Consider the following 16740-nt stretch of genomic DNA (forward strand, 5'->3'; position numbering starts at 1 on the left):
ACATCATGCATTATTCATACAAAATTTCCATCTGTTCCCCCAAAATTTACAAGCAATACCCATCATGCCTTCATCACATCCCCACACTGGACCACTGAATCCAGGCCCTATATTACAGAGCTGCAGGATTCCCCCTTTTCACTTTACCCACTTAAAGCTCCATCTATCACTTGCTCAGGCCTTCAACACTTACACATTTCCTTCTATCTCATGTCTGAATGGTTTAATATACAGACAATGGCAGTAACATCCAACAAACAGTGATATTGCATATCATTCTTACCCCACAATCAGATCTCCCTGAGGTACACATCATGTCGTTCCATCTCTTTGCATTATCCACCACGTGCAACCTGGTCCCTGAGCAAAGACAAACCCACGAATGGGTTTCTCTGTACTGGAGGCAGAATTGATCCACACAGTCTTCCCTAACAAACCTCTGATATGTTCCACCGGGACTTTGTCTCCTTCTATTATATTCAGGGACTCAGACTGAGCAGGACCTGCTCAGTTGTTGGAACCTTGGGTGTTAACTAACCAGGTGGCCTTTGCTAAATGCTGCTCCCAATTTTTGAAAAATCCCCCACCGAAAGCTTTCAACTGGGTTTTTAGTAGTCCATTGTACCTCTCCACTTTTCCTGCAGCTGGTGCATGGTAGGGGATATGGTACACCCACTCAATGCCATGTTCCCTAGCCCAGGTGTTGATAAGGCTGTTCTTGAAATGAGTCCTGTTGTCTGACTCAATCCTCTCAGGGGTGCCATGTCTCCACAGAACTTGCTTTTCAAGGCCCAGGATGGTGTTCTGGGCTGTAGCATGAGACACAGGGTAGGTTTCCAATCATCCAGTGGTGGCTTCCACCATGGTTAGCACGTAGCGCTTGCCCTGGCGTGTCTGGGGCAGTGTGATGGAGTCAATCTGCCAGGCCTCCCCATACTTGTACTTGGACCACCGCCCACCATACCACAGGGGCTTCACTCGCTCAGCCTGCTTGATGGCAGCACACGTCTCACAGTCATGGATAACCTGAGCAATACTGTCCATGGTTAGATCCACCCCTCGGTCTCGTGCCCACTTATAGGTGGCATCTCTGCCCTGATGGCCTGAGGCATCATGGGCCCATCTAGCTAGGAATAACTCTCCCTTATATTCCCAATCTAGGTCTATTTTGGACACCCCTATCTTTGCAGCTTGGTCTACCTGCTCATTGTTTTGGTGCTCCTCATTGGCTCTACTCTTGGGTACATGGGCATCTACATGGTGGACTTTCCCAGGTAGCCTCCCTACCCTGGTAGCAATGTCTTTCCACTCATCAGCAGCCCAAATTGGTTTTCCTCTACGTTGCCATTTAGCCTTTTTCCACCTCTCCAGCCATCCCCACAGAGCATTGGCTACCATCCATGAATCAGGGTAGAGGTAGAGCTTTGGCCACTTCTCTCTCTCAGCAATGTCCAGGGCCAGCTGAACAGCTTTGAGTTCAGCAAGTTGGCTTGATCCACCTTCTCCTTCGGTAGCTGGTGCAACCTGTCGTGTGGGGCTCCATATGGCTGCTTTCCATTTCCGGTTCATCCCTACGATGGAACAGGAACCGTCAGTGAAAAGAGCGTAGCGTGTTTCCTCTGGAGGCAGTTGGTTATAGGGAGGAGCCTCTTCAGCACGTGTCACTGGTTCTTGTTCCTCTTCATCTGTGACACCAAAATTCTCACCTTCGGGCCAATTTGTAATGACCTCCAAAATCCCAGGGCGATTCAGTTTACCTATACGGGCTGAGTGATGAGAGCATTCCACTTGCTCCATGTTGCACTGGTGGCATGGTGAGTGGAAGGAACCTTGCCTTTGAACATCCACCCCAGCACCGGTAGTCGGGGTGCCAGGAGGAGTTGTGCTTCAGTGCCAAGGCAGCCTGGACTCCTTCATAGGCAGCCAAGATTTCCTTCTCTGTTGGAGTGTACTTGGCTTCAGACCCTCTGTAGCTTCAACTCCAAAATCCCAGTGGTTGGCCTCGAGTCTCCTCAGGCACCTTCTGCCAAAGGCTCCAGGACAAGCCATGGTTCCCAGCTGCAGAGTAGAGCATGTTCTTCACCTCTGGTCCTGTCCTGACCGGGCCAAGAGCTAGGGCATGAGTGACCTCCTGCTTGATCTGTGCAAAGGCTTGTTGCTGCTCAGGGCCCAAGTGGAACTCCTTCTTCTTGCGGGTGACCAGGTAAAGAGGCCTCACAATCTGACTGTATTTGGGAATATGCATCCTCCAAAAACCTATGGCACCCAGGAAAGCTTGTGTATCTTTCTTATTGGTGGGTGGAGACATTGCTGTGATCTTGTTGATGACATCTTTAGGAATCTGACACCGTCCATCTTGCCACTTCACTCCCAGGAACTGAATCGCACGAGCTGGTCCCTTTACTTTGCTCTTTTTAATGGCAAAACCAGCTCGCAGGAGGATCTGGATGATTTCCTTCCCTTTCTCAAACACTTCTGCAGCTGTGTTCCCCCACACAAAGATGCCATCAATATACTGCAGATGTTCTGGAGCCTCACCATTCTCCAGTGCAGCCTGGATCAGTCCATGGCAGATGGTGGGGCTGTGCTTCCATCCCTGGGGCAGTCGGTTCCAGGTGTAATGGACTCCCCTCCATGTGAAGGCAAACTGAGGCCTGCATTCTGCTGCCAGAGGAATGGAGAAAAATGCATTCGCAATGTCTATAGTGGCATACCACTTTGCTGCCTTGGACTCAAGCTCATACTGGAGCTCTAATATATCTGTCACGGCAGCACTCAGTGGTGGAGTCACTTCATTCAATGCATGGTAGTCCACAGTCAATCTCCGTTCTCCTTCAGATTTTCGCACAGGCCAAATGGGACTCTTGAAGGGTGAGTGGATCTTGCTGACCACCCCTTGGCTCTCCAGCTCACGGATCATCTTATGGATGGGGATAACAGCATCTCGAGTGGTCCTATACTGCCGTCGATGCACTATGGAAGTGGCAATTGGCACTCGTTGCTCTTCTCCCGTCAGGCATCCTACTGCAGATGGATTCTCAGACAACCCAGGCAAGGTGTTCAATTGCTGGATGCCCTCTGTCTCTACAGCAGCTATTCCAAATGCCCATCTGAGTCCTTTTGGGTCTTTGAAATAGCCACTTCGATAGTAGTCTATGCCCAAAATACATGGGGGCTCTGGGCCAGTCATAGTAGGATGCTTCTTCTACACATTTCCCGTTAGGCTCACATCAGCTTCCACCAAAGTGAAATCCTGGGATCCCCCTGTCACACCAGCAATAGAAACGGATCTGTCCCCACATGTCTTGATGGGATTAATGTACATTGCACACCAGTATCAACCAAAGCTTTGTACTCTCTTGGTTCCGATGTGCCTGGCCAACGAATCCACACAGACCAGAAAACACGATTTTCCCCAGCCTCTACCTGGCTAGAGGCAGGGCCCCTCTAAGCCTGCTTATCCTTCTTTCCCTGGGCATATGTTTTGGATGTTCCTTCGAGGGGATCAGACATGTCATCATCATCATACCTGGCCGTTCGGCTACGGGCAACTGGAGCTGCTTTCCTTCTAGTGGCTTCCTTCAGTTCACACACCCGTTGTGCCAGAACAGCAGTAGGTTTCCTATCCCACCTTCTCATGTTTTCCCCACAATCACGCAGGTAAAACCACAGCTCAGCTCGTGGGGTGTACCTTCTCTCACCATCTGGGAAACGTCTGCCTTGGAGACCAGAACCTCTGATCTGTACTGCTGAAATTTGGTGAAGGTCTTCTTTAATCTCCTCTCCAAGCTTCTTATGATTCTCCTTTATCTTATCCTCTAATTTCTGCAGATGTGTTTCCACCGCTGCGATTCTGGCATGTGTCGGGCCATGTACAGCATCTGCATATGCTCGGAGCTTCCTTGCCATGACAAGCACAGTCTCACCCCTCTCATCCCTCTTCAGGATGGCTAAGGCAGAAGCATATTCGTGTGGCCCAAGTCGTACGAGTTTTCGCCACATCACAGACGTGCATGGTACCAAGTCTGGGTTCCTAGTTGTTACATCATCTGAGAAGATAATCTCTGCCACTGCCATTTCTCTCAGGCGTTGGATCCCTTGCTCTATGGTCTTCCACTGAGTTTGTTGCATATAGAGATCATCTGCACACAGGGATCTTCGTTCAACACTGTCCAAGACCCGTGCCCAGAGGTTGTGAGGGTTAGCTCCGCTCATCATTTCTTGGTCAATGACAGGATCCTGTGACAGTGATCCCAAATGCCTCGCTTCAGTGCCATCCAGAACTGTAGCCTCGCCTGCAGCACCCCAGAGACGGACCAGCCAACTAATTATGGATTCATCAGGTTGTCGAGTGTAATCCTTCCAAAAGCTACAAAGGTCCTTCAGGGAAAAGGACTCAATATTTGCATCTGATCTTGCACCTGCTGCTTTGACTCCTGATTTTATGTCAGGAGGCATTGAGGTTCCTTCTCCTTCATCATCATCATCATCATCATCCACCGGTTGATTGGTCTTGTCCGTGCATTTCCCACTTCTAGTGCTGGTAGCAACAGCCATGGGTTTAGATGCTGGCTTTGAGCCTGGAGTGTTAGCTGCAGCCTGAGTCACCGGGACAGTTGCTGATTTATCTCCCTGCCCCTCTGCCTCTGTCTGCTGCCCGACAGTATCTAGCAGTGTGCGATAAGCATATGCCAGGGCCCAGCTCACTGCAATGACCTTCCTCTCCTTAAGCTCATCCTGGTATTTCTCTTTCAGATATTTCCCCACCTCAGCTGGGTTCTGAATTTGTTCATGGGGAAAGTCCCAGACTATAGGGTCAGAGAATTCCTTCAGGATTTGGCCCATATCCTCCCATTTTCCACACCACTCAGGATTTTCCACACTGGGGACTACTCCTGTATCAGGGGTCTCATCAGCCTGTCTAGAAATCTCAGCCCTCATTCTAGAGAAGCAGCAGGCTGTATAGAGGAATGTTACCAGATTGAATACCAGAAAGATGGTTTCTTTAACATTGAGGGGAAACTGAACACCCTTCACTAGTGATGCAACCGATTCATAGGAGAAGAAGGAAAGCAGAGGCTGAAAAACCTCATTCCCTCCTGCTCCTCCTCCAACAAACTGGCTGCATAACCATAGCCATGAACCATTCATACCTGGAGCAGACCCCAGCATGTTTATAAACTTCTTGCACATCACTGCCACCAAGCCCAGCAGGATAGCTACTGTGGTCACTGCCCCTCTGATGTAAAAACTACATATTAGGGACAATACTAAAGCAATTTCTGGGTAAGAAAATAAACCTAGGGACCATAGAGGTATTAAAATCTCAAAAAACCCTAGGGACCGGAAATGCACGCAAACCTTCATCTCAATAGACATTATGAATTCAAAAAACATGGAACACAGAGTAATAGCAACCAAAATGCAGTCAAAACAGGGTTTTTCCATTCTCTCGAGCCACCATGATGGACGCCAATATTTTGTCCTGGTTTAGGGCAAATTTGTTAAAGAATCTTCAAAGGAGGGCCCCCCCAGAATGCAAACCCACACGGCCCCTCTGCCCCCAACTGGTTCGGGAAGAATTCCTCAGAGAGAAGTGGAAAGAACCTGTATATTGACAGACACAGCACCCCCAGCACACAAAATGAACAATACCAGCTGACACCGCTCTGAGAAAGATGACAAAATCAGAAAGTTTCTTTTGGGGGTGGTTGCTCTGTTCTCCGTCCCTCCGGCGCTAGGGCAGCTGCTGAGCCAAACGCTGCTAACCCTCGGTGTTCCCAGGTCCCAGTCCGGAGCAGGTTCGAGATGGTCACAGAAACAGGAGAGGAGAAACAGTCCAGGAAGGAATTTGGACTGTTTAGGTAAACTAGCTAATAAGCAGAAGCAAAAGCAAGAGCAGAGAGACAGCAAGCAAAGCAGAAAAACCAAAAGCAAAAAGCGAAAGCAGCCCTATGTACTGCCCGTCTCTGTGTCCCTGATAAGAGAAACCCAAACAAAACTTTGACTCCTCAGAGACAGTCTTAAAGGTACAGAACAGATGAATGGGGATACAAGCATCATAACGTCACCCCAGGACAGTCAAGTGATTTCAGATTTCCCAAATACCTCATTCTCTGAATTTTGCAACTAAAATGTTGTTCTCCACCCTCCTGAGCAGTTTGTTGTTTACTCCCCCTGGCCATCTGTCCTGCAGGCTCTGCCCCCTGGGCGTGCTGCTCCTCTGCCCTGCCTGGCTGCACTCGCCCATCTCGCTGTGCCCCAGCATTTCTCACCCAGCATTTCTGTGCCCTCCCTGGGCTCCCTGCACCCAGTGCTGCTGGCTCCTGGCACACAGAGCCAGGGCAGGAGCCCACCCTGCCAAGGGGCTCTGGGGCAGGGTGGGGGCTGCGATGGCTTCTGAGCTCAGCAGCTGCTCCTGGCATGGTTCCATGGGGACTGAGCACAGCAACGCTGCTGAGCATTGTCCCTGCTGAGGGTCACACACTGCCGGGGCACATTCCCTGCCTGCAGGATTGCTGAGCATTGTCCCTGCTGAGGGTCACACACTGCCGGGGCACATTCCCTGCCTGCAGGATTGCTGAGCATTGTCCCTGCTGAGGGTCACACACTGCCAGGGCACATTCCCTGCCTGCAGGATTCGGGCCTGACCCAAGCACTGCACTGATGGCTCCAGCATTGCTTTCCAGTAAAAAGAGGGGAAGGCAAACTGTGTTCAGCTCATGGTATTTTAGAGTGTCTGAAACTCGCTAAGTCATTGATCTCAGAGGTGAGATGCATTTAGAACTCATGGCATGGAGAAGTATTGCAAGATTGAAAAGGGGCACATAGAAATAAACTAAGGAAAATATTTCAGATGGTTTCTTTCCATTTTCATTTCACTTCTAGAAAGCTGGTTCAGTTTTCCAGGAATCTTCTCCACAGTCCTGTCTGCTCTTCTCAAAAACCTTTCCTGGAAAACGAGGTCGAGCTCCTGTCACAAGATGTGCTACCTACTGCAGCTTCTCTTGGCTTTCCACGCTGTGCATGCAGCAGGACTCTTGCAGCAAAGCAGACAAAGGTTTGGGGAACTTGACAGCTTGTCCTTTCTTTTGCTGGTGGACTGGGGAGCTGTGCCATTGGTGATGTTTTCATTGTGGCTGTTCCAAACTTGGAAAACAGGAGGTGGTACCAGGACTTGTTGGAGAAGGCAACCCTGACTGAATTCAGAGAAAGAATTTCCAGAACCTGCAGTCAGAAATGGAGAGTTGTGTGATAATCATTCAGGTTGTCAGAGGCAGTTTCTTTCTGTTTTCACTTGAGATGATTCTACATCTTTCGTGCTTGTATAAATCAAGAGAGCAAACAGTTCATGATAAGCAGCAGAAGAAGCTGCACATCCCAGAGTAGAAGACTGAAAGAATCTGAAAAGGAGAAATGCAGGGAATTACTTGGTGAACCTTGTCTGTAACAGGGGTAATTTTTTCTAAGAATTTCTAATCCATTTCCTCTGCTTTTCTCCTTCTGAATATGGACATTTCCTTCCCAGGTTCCTCATTAAATGAGAAGCTGGAGCTTGTGGAAGTGCCTGAAAGATGCCCTGTTCCTCCTCAGAGACAGTCAGGGTGAAACAGGAAGCAGTTTTGAAATAATTGTGTGATAGATGAGTAAAGCCATGTTTGAGTCTCACAATTAAAAGGCAGATGTAATAGATATGTTAAGAGAAGTTTTATAGATTTATGGTTATGTTTTACACCCCCTTGTGTTGTTATCACAGGGTTACCTGGTAGTTGGGGTATTTGGGAGGGTTGGCTTGGTACTATAGCAACACCTGACCTCCAATCAAGATGTAAGGAAGTGACCTCCACCACTGGACAGCGAATAAAGAGTTGATTAACAAGATTTTTAGAGGGGCTAAAGCGTTAAAAGGTGAAACATCCATCCATTGTGTGGATGCGCACATGGTGGGAAAAAATCCTTTGCTCCAGGTACCTTAATGTTTTTTCTATTCAGTCTTCTGTTGTCTTTTTGATAAGGTTTTAATAATCCTTTTGAATTTTTGGAAGTGAGCATCATTTCTCACAAATGGAGACCAATACACCTGGTGACCTTAGGAGTTTTCAAAAGGGGTGCCCCCTGCCATAGATTGGGCAGAGTCTGTCGGACTCTCCCTGTTCCACCAGTGGTTGCAGGTTGGAAGCCCAAAGACACCAGGAGACTGGATAAAGAAAAGAGGGGAAGAGCGGTGAGTACCATCCACATTACTATTTCTGGCCAGATTGTGACTCTGTAATTCCAGTGTATGAAAGTGAGCTTCACATTAGTAATATACTGGTACCATCCTGGTCCCTTGAAGCATTGAAGTTGAATTAGGGTGGACAGAGCAACCAAAGCCAAACCAAGCTGGGTGAGAAGCAGGATGGAAGCTGCTGAGTCAAATCAAGGCAGGCAGAGCCATCAAAGCTGAGCCAGGGGTGGAACTGCAGCTGCCGAGGTGAATTGGGCCAGGGGCAGGCCATAGCTGAGCTGAGCCAGGCAGGACAGGGAGCAGAGTACGACCGTGGGACCAGAGCCTTGAACCAAGGAGGAGAGGAAGGGCAGGAACCAATCTGGTAATATGGAAGCCCCTGGATCGTAAGAATTGGGGTTTTTTTACTTGTAAAAAGAGAAGTACAGTTTTTGGGTTTTCTCTCTCTCTTCCTTTTCCTTCTCTTTCCTCTTTTCCTTGTTTCTTTTCTTCCCACTCCCCCTTTCCTTTTCCCTTCTGAGAGAGGCAGGCTCTGTCCAGAGGGCCTGTGGCTGGAGAGGTGGGCTCTGACAGAGGAGGGCCTTTGATGGGCGGGTCAGGATGGGACTATGGGCAAATAGGGAATCCCCGAGGGGAGGAATAGAAATTGAAGAAGTAACAATAGGTATACTCCCAGATGGCCCACTGGGAAGGAAACTAGCCCAGTGGAAATATGACCCAAATACCACAGATAAGGATGAGCTAAAAATGAGCTCATTTTGAGCTCATCCTTATCTCTGGTATTGCATGGTAGAATGGACCAGAGGGAAATGTATACTGGCCGAGATATGGGTCAGACAAAGGATGGATGGGTCAGGCATTAAACATCCATGTAAGAGCTAAGAAACAATTCAATCAGGAAGAGAGTGACTACCCTGCCTGCTGGGAGGGGGACACCTCACCTGCAAAGGTGAGCATGTTTAAGGTATCAGAAAATAAAGAATGGGAGCCGTTAGAACACTTAGCCCCCCCACTTCCAATAGCCCCAGATGCATCTCCCCTAGCCCCTGATGGGCCTAGTCAAAACACCAGAAAGAGGGTGGCACAATGAGAGGAAAGCAGATCAGGGGATGGGAACCAAGCAGCGGGATTATATCCCCTGAGGGAATGTGTACCCCTGTGTGGGGTGCAGGGAGGAATTAGATTTGTAACTGTGCCTCTTGGTTCTTCTGACATGAGAATGTTCAAGAAATAATTGAAGGGATTACTAGAGGACCTCACTGGATTAGTGGAACAGTTAGACCAGTTTCTGGGGCCCAATATTTACACATGGGAAGAGATGCAATCAATAATGACCATGCTATTCACAACAGAAGAAAGACAGATGATCTGAGTGGCTGAGATATGGATATGGGAAAGGGAGCATATGCAAATACCTCCTGGGAATCTGAAAATGCCCATAATTCACTCCACCTGGGACCACAACAGCACCGGGGGTAGGCAAGACATGGAGGAATATGGAACATTGATTATAAGAGGTAGCAAAGAGGCAGCTCCATGTAATTAAAATGCTCATAAAGCTTACAATGTGCAGCAAAGTAAGGAAGAAACTGTGACAGAGTGGCTAGAAAGACTGAGAAGGAATATGAGGCAATATTCAGGAGTTGACCCTGATACAGTGGCTGGACAGATCTTACTAAAGATAAATTTCATCACTCATACCTAGCCAGATATATGAAGAAAGTTAGAAAAGTTAGATGGTTGTCAAGAAAGGAGATCAGAGGATCTTTTAAGAGAACCACAGAAGGTGTATGTAAAAAGGGACTAAAAGAAGACCAAGACAAAACCCAAGGTAATGGTAACTGTCATTACGGAAGGAAACCAGCATGCAAAGAACAACCCTGGTAAGGCAGGAGGATTCCGAGTGCAGGAAGATAGATGGAGGGGGGATGCAGCTCCTTGGGACTGGGCACAAAAAGGAGAGTTTGGGAAACAGGGGAACCTATGACCAGTTTGCTTTTACTGTGAAGAGAGTGAGCATGTCAGAAAGCATTTCTCCCAGAGGGAGAAGGAGCTGAGGGTCTGTGAGACTGAGCCAAAAGGAGAAGTAGAAGACTAGGGGCGTCAGGGGCTCTACCTCCTGGGGACAGAATACCATCAGGAGCCCTTGATATCTTTAAAAATAGATCCCCAGAAGGAAGAATTTGAGTTCTTAGTAGACAGGGGGGCTGAAAGAACTTGTGTTGGTAGAATCCCAAAGGCGTGCAAAAAGGGTCAAGATACTGTGCAAATAGTAGGTGCTAAAGGGGAAAGGTTCAAAGCCTCAGTTATAAAGCAAATAAAGTTTGAAGAAACAAATAAATAGGAATTAGGGATGTTCTATTAGTTCCAGAAGCAGAGTGAAATTTGTTACGATGGGATTTACAGATGCAGTTTGACACAGTTTGACATATGAGTGCTCCCAGAGGAAGGGAAAATGGTAGTTAAACTGCTCTAATTAAGGGCAGAGGATGAGGGCAAAATTCATGAGATGGTTTGGGCAAAACCAAAAAACCAAGGTAAACAGAACATGAAACCTATAGTAATAAAAATAGTTGATGAGAACCATCCTGTCTGGGTATATACAATACCCACTCTCCCTGGAGGGGGAGACGAGGATTACTGCTGCTGATCCAGGACCTACTTGAGGACAGGACCTTAGGACCATGTATGTCCCCCCATAATACACACATATTTCCAGTAAAGAAGTCAGATGGGACTTACAGGCTTGTCCAAGATTAAGAGAAGTGAACAAAAGAACAGTGAATTGATACCCAGTAGTGCCTAACCCCTAAACACTACTGAGTAATATCCCCCCAGCACACCAGTGGTTTAGCATGACAGACCTAAAAGATGCTTTTTGGGTGTGCCCACTGCCAGGGGAAAGTGGGATGTATTTGCATTTGAATGGGAGGACCCTGATTCTGGGAGGAAGGAACTTGGTGGACTAGGTTACCCCAAGGGTTTTCTGAATCCCCAAACCTGTTTGATCAAACCCTAGCAGAAGTAATACAGCTCTTCTCCATTAAACCTGAGATAAAGTTCATCAAATATGTAAATTATTTGCTTCTTCATAGCAAGAAGAAAAAGAAGTTTGGAAATCCACCATAGTGTTGTTAAATTTTCTGGGGGACCAAGGACTTCTGGTATCAAAAGGGAAACTCAAATTTGTAGAGAGAGAAGTAAATTACCTAGAACATGTGATTTGTCAAGGGAGCCGGTGGCTGAACCCTGAGAGAATTACGGGAATAGTCTCACTCCCATGGCCAAAAACTAAGAGAGAACTCAGAAGGTTTTAGGTCTGTTGGGATATTGTAGGCTATGGATTGAAGGATACATGAAGGCCATCAAGTTCTTGTATGAAAAGTTAGTTGAAGAAGAGATTAGGTGGGAAAAAGACAATGAAAAATGTTTGAAGCTTTTAAAACAAAAATTAGTCAGTGCACCAGCACTGAGTCTTCCTGCCTTAGACAAACCCTTCTATGTGTTTGTGGATATAGAAAAAGAGGTAGCGCATGGAGTACTAGCCAAAGACTGAAAGACAACCAGAAAAACACCAAGACACCCAAAAAGTGGATCAAGCTTCCACCAACCAGCTCGAGAACTGTCTTCCTGTTTTAATGGGTTAGAATTACCAGCATCTGCTGACGAGAAGTACACAAGGGACTGTAAAAGGTAATGGGACAGATTCTCTAAGAAAATAAGACAAAGGAAGGAGGGCAAGAGTGTGTTGGCCCCTTTGTTTGCTACCAAGAAGGCTCCATAGCCCTGCTGTGGGTAGCAACCCATAGCCATGGTAAGGTAGGGACAAAAGGCCATACCTGACCTCTATAATTCCTCAACTGTCTTTTAATTCAACAGGGACTGGAGGGCAGGACCGAGTTGGCCTCTGTATTCACCCCTAAGATACACTGACTATGGTAGCAGCCACATAGGCACAGTAGGTGGGAACCAAAACCATACTGGACCTCTGTGATGCCCTTTTGTCCATTCCAAATAAGTGTGTCTAAATAAAACCTGAGATTTTTTCTCCTGTTCCCACTGTTTCCTTGCCCACATCAACAGATGCTGGTATGACTCATTCAAGAGATGGATAAAATTTTTTACTTAATTGTTCAAGCAAAATTACTTCTAGAAAAAGAAAAGGGCAGCTTGTTATAGATGAGTAATCCTATGGCGGACTATCACAATTAAGGGGCGAACATTAAATATAAGTTAAGACAAGTTTTGTAGATGTATAGTCATCCTTCCCCTCCCTTTTGCACTGTTATCACAGGATGGTCTCAGTAGTCGGGGCATTTGGGAGGGTCGGCTTTTTACTGTGGCAGCACCTGACCTCCAATCAAGGTGTTAGACAGGGATCTCCACCACTGGACAGTGAAGAAGGAGTGGATTGACAAGACTTTGGTAGGGGCTAGAGGTATAAAAGACAGAGCATCCATTTTGTAGATGAGCACATAGTGACTGAATCCTTTGCTCCTGGTGCTGTGTTCGTTTCTTTATTCAGTCTTCTGTTGTATTTTGATAAGGTCTTAATAAACCATTTACATTTTTGAAAGTAAAAATCATTTCTCACATGGGGTTAGGGAATGTGGGGCAAGGTTGTCCACACTGGGTCAGTGCTTGGGGTAAAACTTCACTGACCTGGCCAGACTTCCTTAGGAGAGACCCTGGACCAATATCAACCACAGAATGCTGCAATCACTTCTTGTACAATAGGAACAGCAATAAAGGCACCCTTTAAGACAGGAATACATATTGCTAAGAAGCTCTTTGAAATATTTTTCCATAACTGTAAAAGGAAATCTTCCTGATGAACTACTCCAGACCAGAGGAAAATCAAGGCAGAGCCATGGTTTGTCAGGACTTGCTTGATCCTGATGAGCCCTGTGGTGCATTTAGAGCACAGCCCTGGAACCTCAGGGCCTGAGAGGAGATTGCACAAACCTTTCCAGGAGTCAAAGTCAGAGGAAACACCCAAAGTGTCTCGAAGCAGAAATGGGTTCAACTGTGGTCCATCTGCACCACAGACCCCACATGGATTCCTTGGAGGAGAGATTTGGAGGTCAGGATGGCACAAAAACCTCTCAGAGACTCAGTGTAGAATAGAAATTTCAAAGTACCTTAAAAACTTTGAGTACCACAAAGTATTAATGAGCCCCAAATAGTGTCTGTACAAAGCTCTCAATGGACTTGTTAAAGCAGATAATTGGTGCCGTGATTGCACAAAGCTCTCACAGAGTCTGTATCAAAAGGGAAACACCAAGTACCTTAAAAAACTGAAGTACCTTGAAGTATTAATGAGCCCCACAGAGTGTTGCTACAGACAAAGCCTCTCCAGGGACTGATTACAGCAGATAATTGGAGGCCATGATTGCACAAACCTCTCAGAGACTCCAAGGCAAAAGCCAAACCCAAAGTCCTTTGAAAAACTCTGTAAGCATTAAGGAGTCCCCAGGGCCATTCCTGAGCAAGGCTCACCAGAGACTCCTTCGAGCAGATCCTCGAGGCCACTGGGATGTGGGCTAGGGGGGGATGCTGAGGGCAGGACAAGGGGCTGACAGTGCCCAGCCTGGCTGGGGCTGTGCCAGGAGGCCCCAGTGCCTCAGGACAAGGTGTCTCCTAACAGCCCTTGGTGGCACAGACCCTGCTGTGCCCCAGGGCACCAAGACTTGGCTTCTCTTTGTCCCCACCTCTCATCACGGCCTCCAGTTCTCTGCTCTGCCTGAGGCCTGGGGACACTTTCTCAGCTGTGTCCCTCAGGGGGACCCATTAAAAGTCCAAGAAACTTTGGAGTGTGATTCTGACTTGGAGTTCTGGAGAGGTTTCTTCAGCTCCCTCTCAGGGACTGATGTTCAGGGCCTCAGCACAAAGCCCCAGAGGCTCATTAAGGTCCTTGTGCTGTGTCTGTGCTGCTGAGCTGGGCTGGGCTCCTGGCACAGAGGCAGCTCCTGGTAACCAAGTAAACCTTCAAAAGCACATTTCTCTTGATGAGCAGCTCTTCTGCCAGCCCAGCAGGGCTGGGGCACTGCCTGCAGCCACCCTGGGCACGGCACAGAGGCACAGAGAGCTTCAATCAGTCAGGGCTGGGAAGGTGCTGAGAAGTGCCTGGGGCACAGTCACTGCCAGCTCTTGGCACAGGAACCTCTGGCTGCAGGACAATGCAGCTGCAGCTCCTGGAGCCATCTCCTCAAGCTGGAACATCCCAATGCCTACAGACTCTGTGAGTACATTCTCTGATTGTCTCTTGTGCAGAGCAGCCAGAGGTGCCCAGGGCTGTCCTGCAGAGCAGGGTCCTGCAGCCCAGGGCGCTGTGCTGGGTCAGGGACTCTGCTGCCTGCCAGGGACAGCTCTCAGCCAGCCCTGGCAGCTGCTCCCAGCACTGGGGGACAAGATCTGGGTGGGAGGAGACAGCTGGTACGGCTTGGAAGTGTTCTCCTTGTGTGGGGATGATGCTGCATTGTTCAGGACTGCTCCCAGCATGGCATTTAACTGTAGAATGTTTCCAAGTAGATTATACAGGGAATAGAGCAAGGCAGGGGCTGCATAAAAGGGGAATTCTTGCTTTATTACTCTACTGCTCTGGGTTTCCTGGATGGGAAATTGCACATAGATAATCATCTCCCAGTCCAGGATGAGAAAAAAGAAATTTTTCTCAGATGTTACTACATCAGGAAATTACAGATATCAGCACAGAGCCCTTAGAGGCAGCATCAGTGTCGCTTTGCCAACCTCCTTAGGGTTGCTCTGATGTTGCTATCAGAGCCTGCAGAGCCAGAGCTGCCCCTGGGGGCAGTGTCAGAGCTGGGAGGGATCTGCAGGGCAGAGCTGAGCCCCCAGGGCTGGGCTGGGCTCTGGCAGCACTGGCAGGGCCAAGCCCTGGGCACAGGGAAGCAGCTGCTGGCAGGGACAGCTCCAGGCAGCAGAGCCCTGGGCAGGCAGTGGGGGAAAGTGCCTCCAGGCTGTGCTGGGATATTTAAAGTGCTATCCAAGCCCAACTATTCCATGATTAGTTTTTTCTCAGATCCCCATGCCAAGGCACCAGCAAATGTCCAACAGCAGCTCCATCAGCTACTTCCTCCTGCTGGCACTGGCAGACACGTGGCAGCTGCAGCTCCTGCACTTCTGCCTCTTGCTGGGCATCTCCCTGGCTGCCCTCCTGGGCAACGGCCTCATCATCAGCGCCATAGCCTGCGGCCACCACCTGCACACGCCCATGTTCTTCTTCCTGCTCAACCTGGCCCTCAGCGACCTGGGCTTCATCTGCACCACTGTCCCCAAAGCCATGCACAATTCCCTCTGGGACACCAGTAGAATCTCCTATACTGGATGTGCTACCCAAGTATTTCTGCTTATCTTCTTCATGGGAGCAGAACTTTCTCTCCTAACCGTCATGTGCTACGACCGCTATGTGTCCATCTGCAAACCCCTGCACTACGGGACCCTCCTGGGCAGCAGAGCTTGTGCCCACATGGCAGCAGCTGCCTGGGCCAGTGGCTTTCTCAATGCTCTCATGCACACAGCCAATACATTTTCCCTGCCCCTGTGCCATGGCAATGCCCTGGGCCAGTTCTTCTGTGAAATCCCGCAGATCCTCAAGCTCTCCTGCTCCACATCCCACCTCAGGGAACTGGGGCTTCTCAGTGTTAGTGCCTTTTTGGTGTTTGGTTGTTCTGTGTTCATTGTTTTCTCCTATGTGCAGATCTTCAGGGCAGTGCTGAGGATCCCTTCTGAGCAGGGACGGCACAAAGCCTTTTCCACCTGCCTCCCTCACCTGGCTGTGGTCTCCCTCTTTGTAAGCACCGCTTTGTTCGCCTACCTGAAGCCCCCCTCCATCTCGTCCCCATCCCTGGATCTGGTCCTGTCAGTTCTGTACTCGGTGGTGCCTCCAGCCCTGAACCCCCTCATCTACAGCCTGAGAAACCAGGAGCTCAAGGCTGCAGTGAGGAGACTGATGATGGGATGGTATCAGAAACATTAAACTGTTGGCCAGTTAAAATCAATCATTTGTAATAAAAGTAAACTTTGACACTTCTCATTGGTTTCATTTTGAAAGTTCTTTTAATTTGCTTTAGCTTTTTCATGTTGTCCAACAAGAAATGTCATTATTTGTGCCATTTTTCATTTTGTTTCTCACCATCTTCTGTTTGGCCACAGATTGTGTCAATGAGTGGCTGCAATCTTGGTGGCTTTAAAGGAACAAAAGGAACACCCAGCAAATTTCTCTGCAGGGATCCCCCTTTTGTTGCCTTCTCTGGAGCTGCAGGAGCAATGTCTGTGTGCAGAGCTGGGATGATCAGTGTTGGCCCAGCAGCTGTGCCCAGCAGCAGCAGCATTTGGTGTTGCCAGTGCTGCTGCCTGTCTCGTTCTCGGCTGTTTTTGATGGCCTGGAAAGGCTCGGGATGGCCTTGGGCAGCCCGCGCTCCAAAGGACGAAAAGAGTCTTCAGGTTTTTTCTCGGTCTTCAGTGTTTATTAGTTTTTATCTACAAGATTT

General features: G+C 48.4%; 1 protein-coding gene across 1 annotated transcript; it reads left to right on the forward strand.

Annotated features, from left to right (window-relative positions):
• The first annotated feature begins 15293 nt into the window (after positions 1-15293).
• LOC134433887 (olfactory receptor 14J1-like) lies at positions 15294-16226 on the forward strand. The gene has a single exon (XM_063182585.1). It carries the CDS (start codon positions 15294-15296, stop codon positions 16224-16226), a length of 933 nt encoding a protein of 310 aa, XP_063038655.1.
• Positions 16227-16740: the final 514 nt, after the last annotated feature.

Source organism: Melospiza melodia, unplaced genomic scaffold (genome assembly GCF_035770615.1).
Source record: "Melospiza melodia melodia isolate bMelMel2 unplaced genomic scaffold, bMelMel2.pri scaffold_28, whole genome shotgun sequence".
NCBI lineage: Eukaryota > Metazoa > Chordata > Aves > Passeriformes > Passerellidae > Melospiza > Melospiza melodia.

Excerpts from the sequence above, each read along its gene's own strand:
- LOC134433887 (XM_063182585.1), top strand. The coding sequence starts at position 15,294 with ATGTCCAACAGCAGCTCCATCAGCTACTTCCTCCTGCTGGCACTGGCA.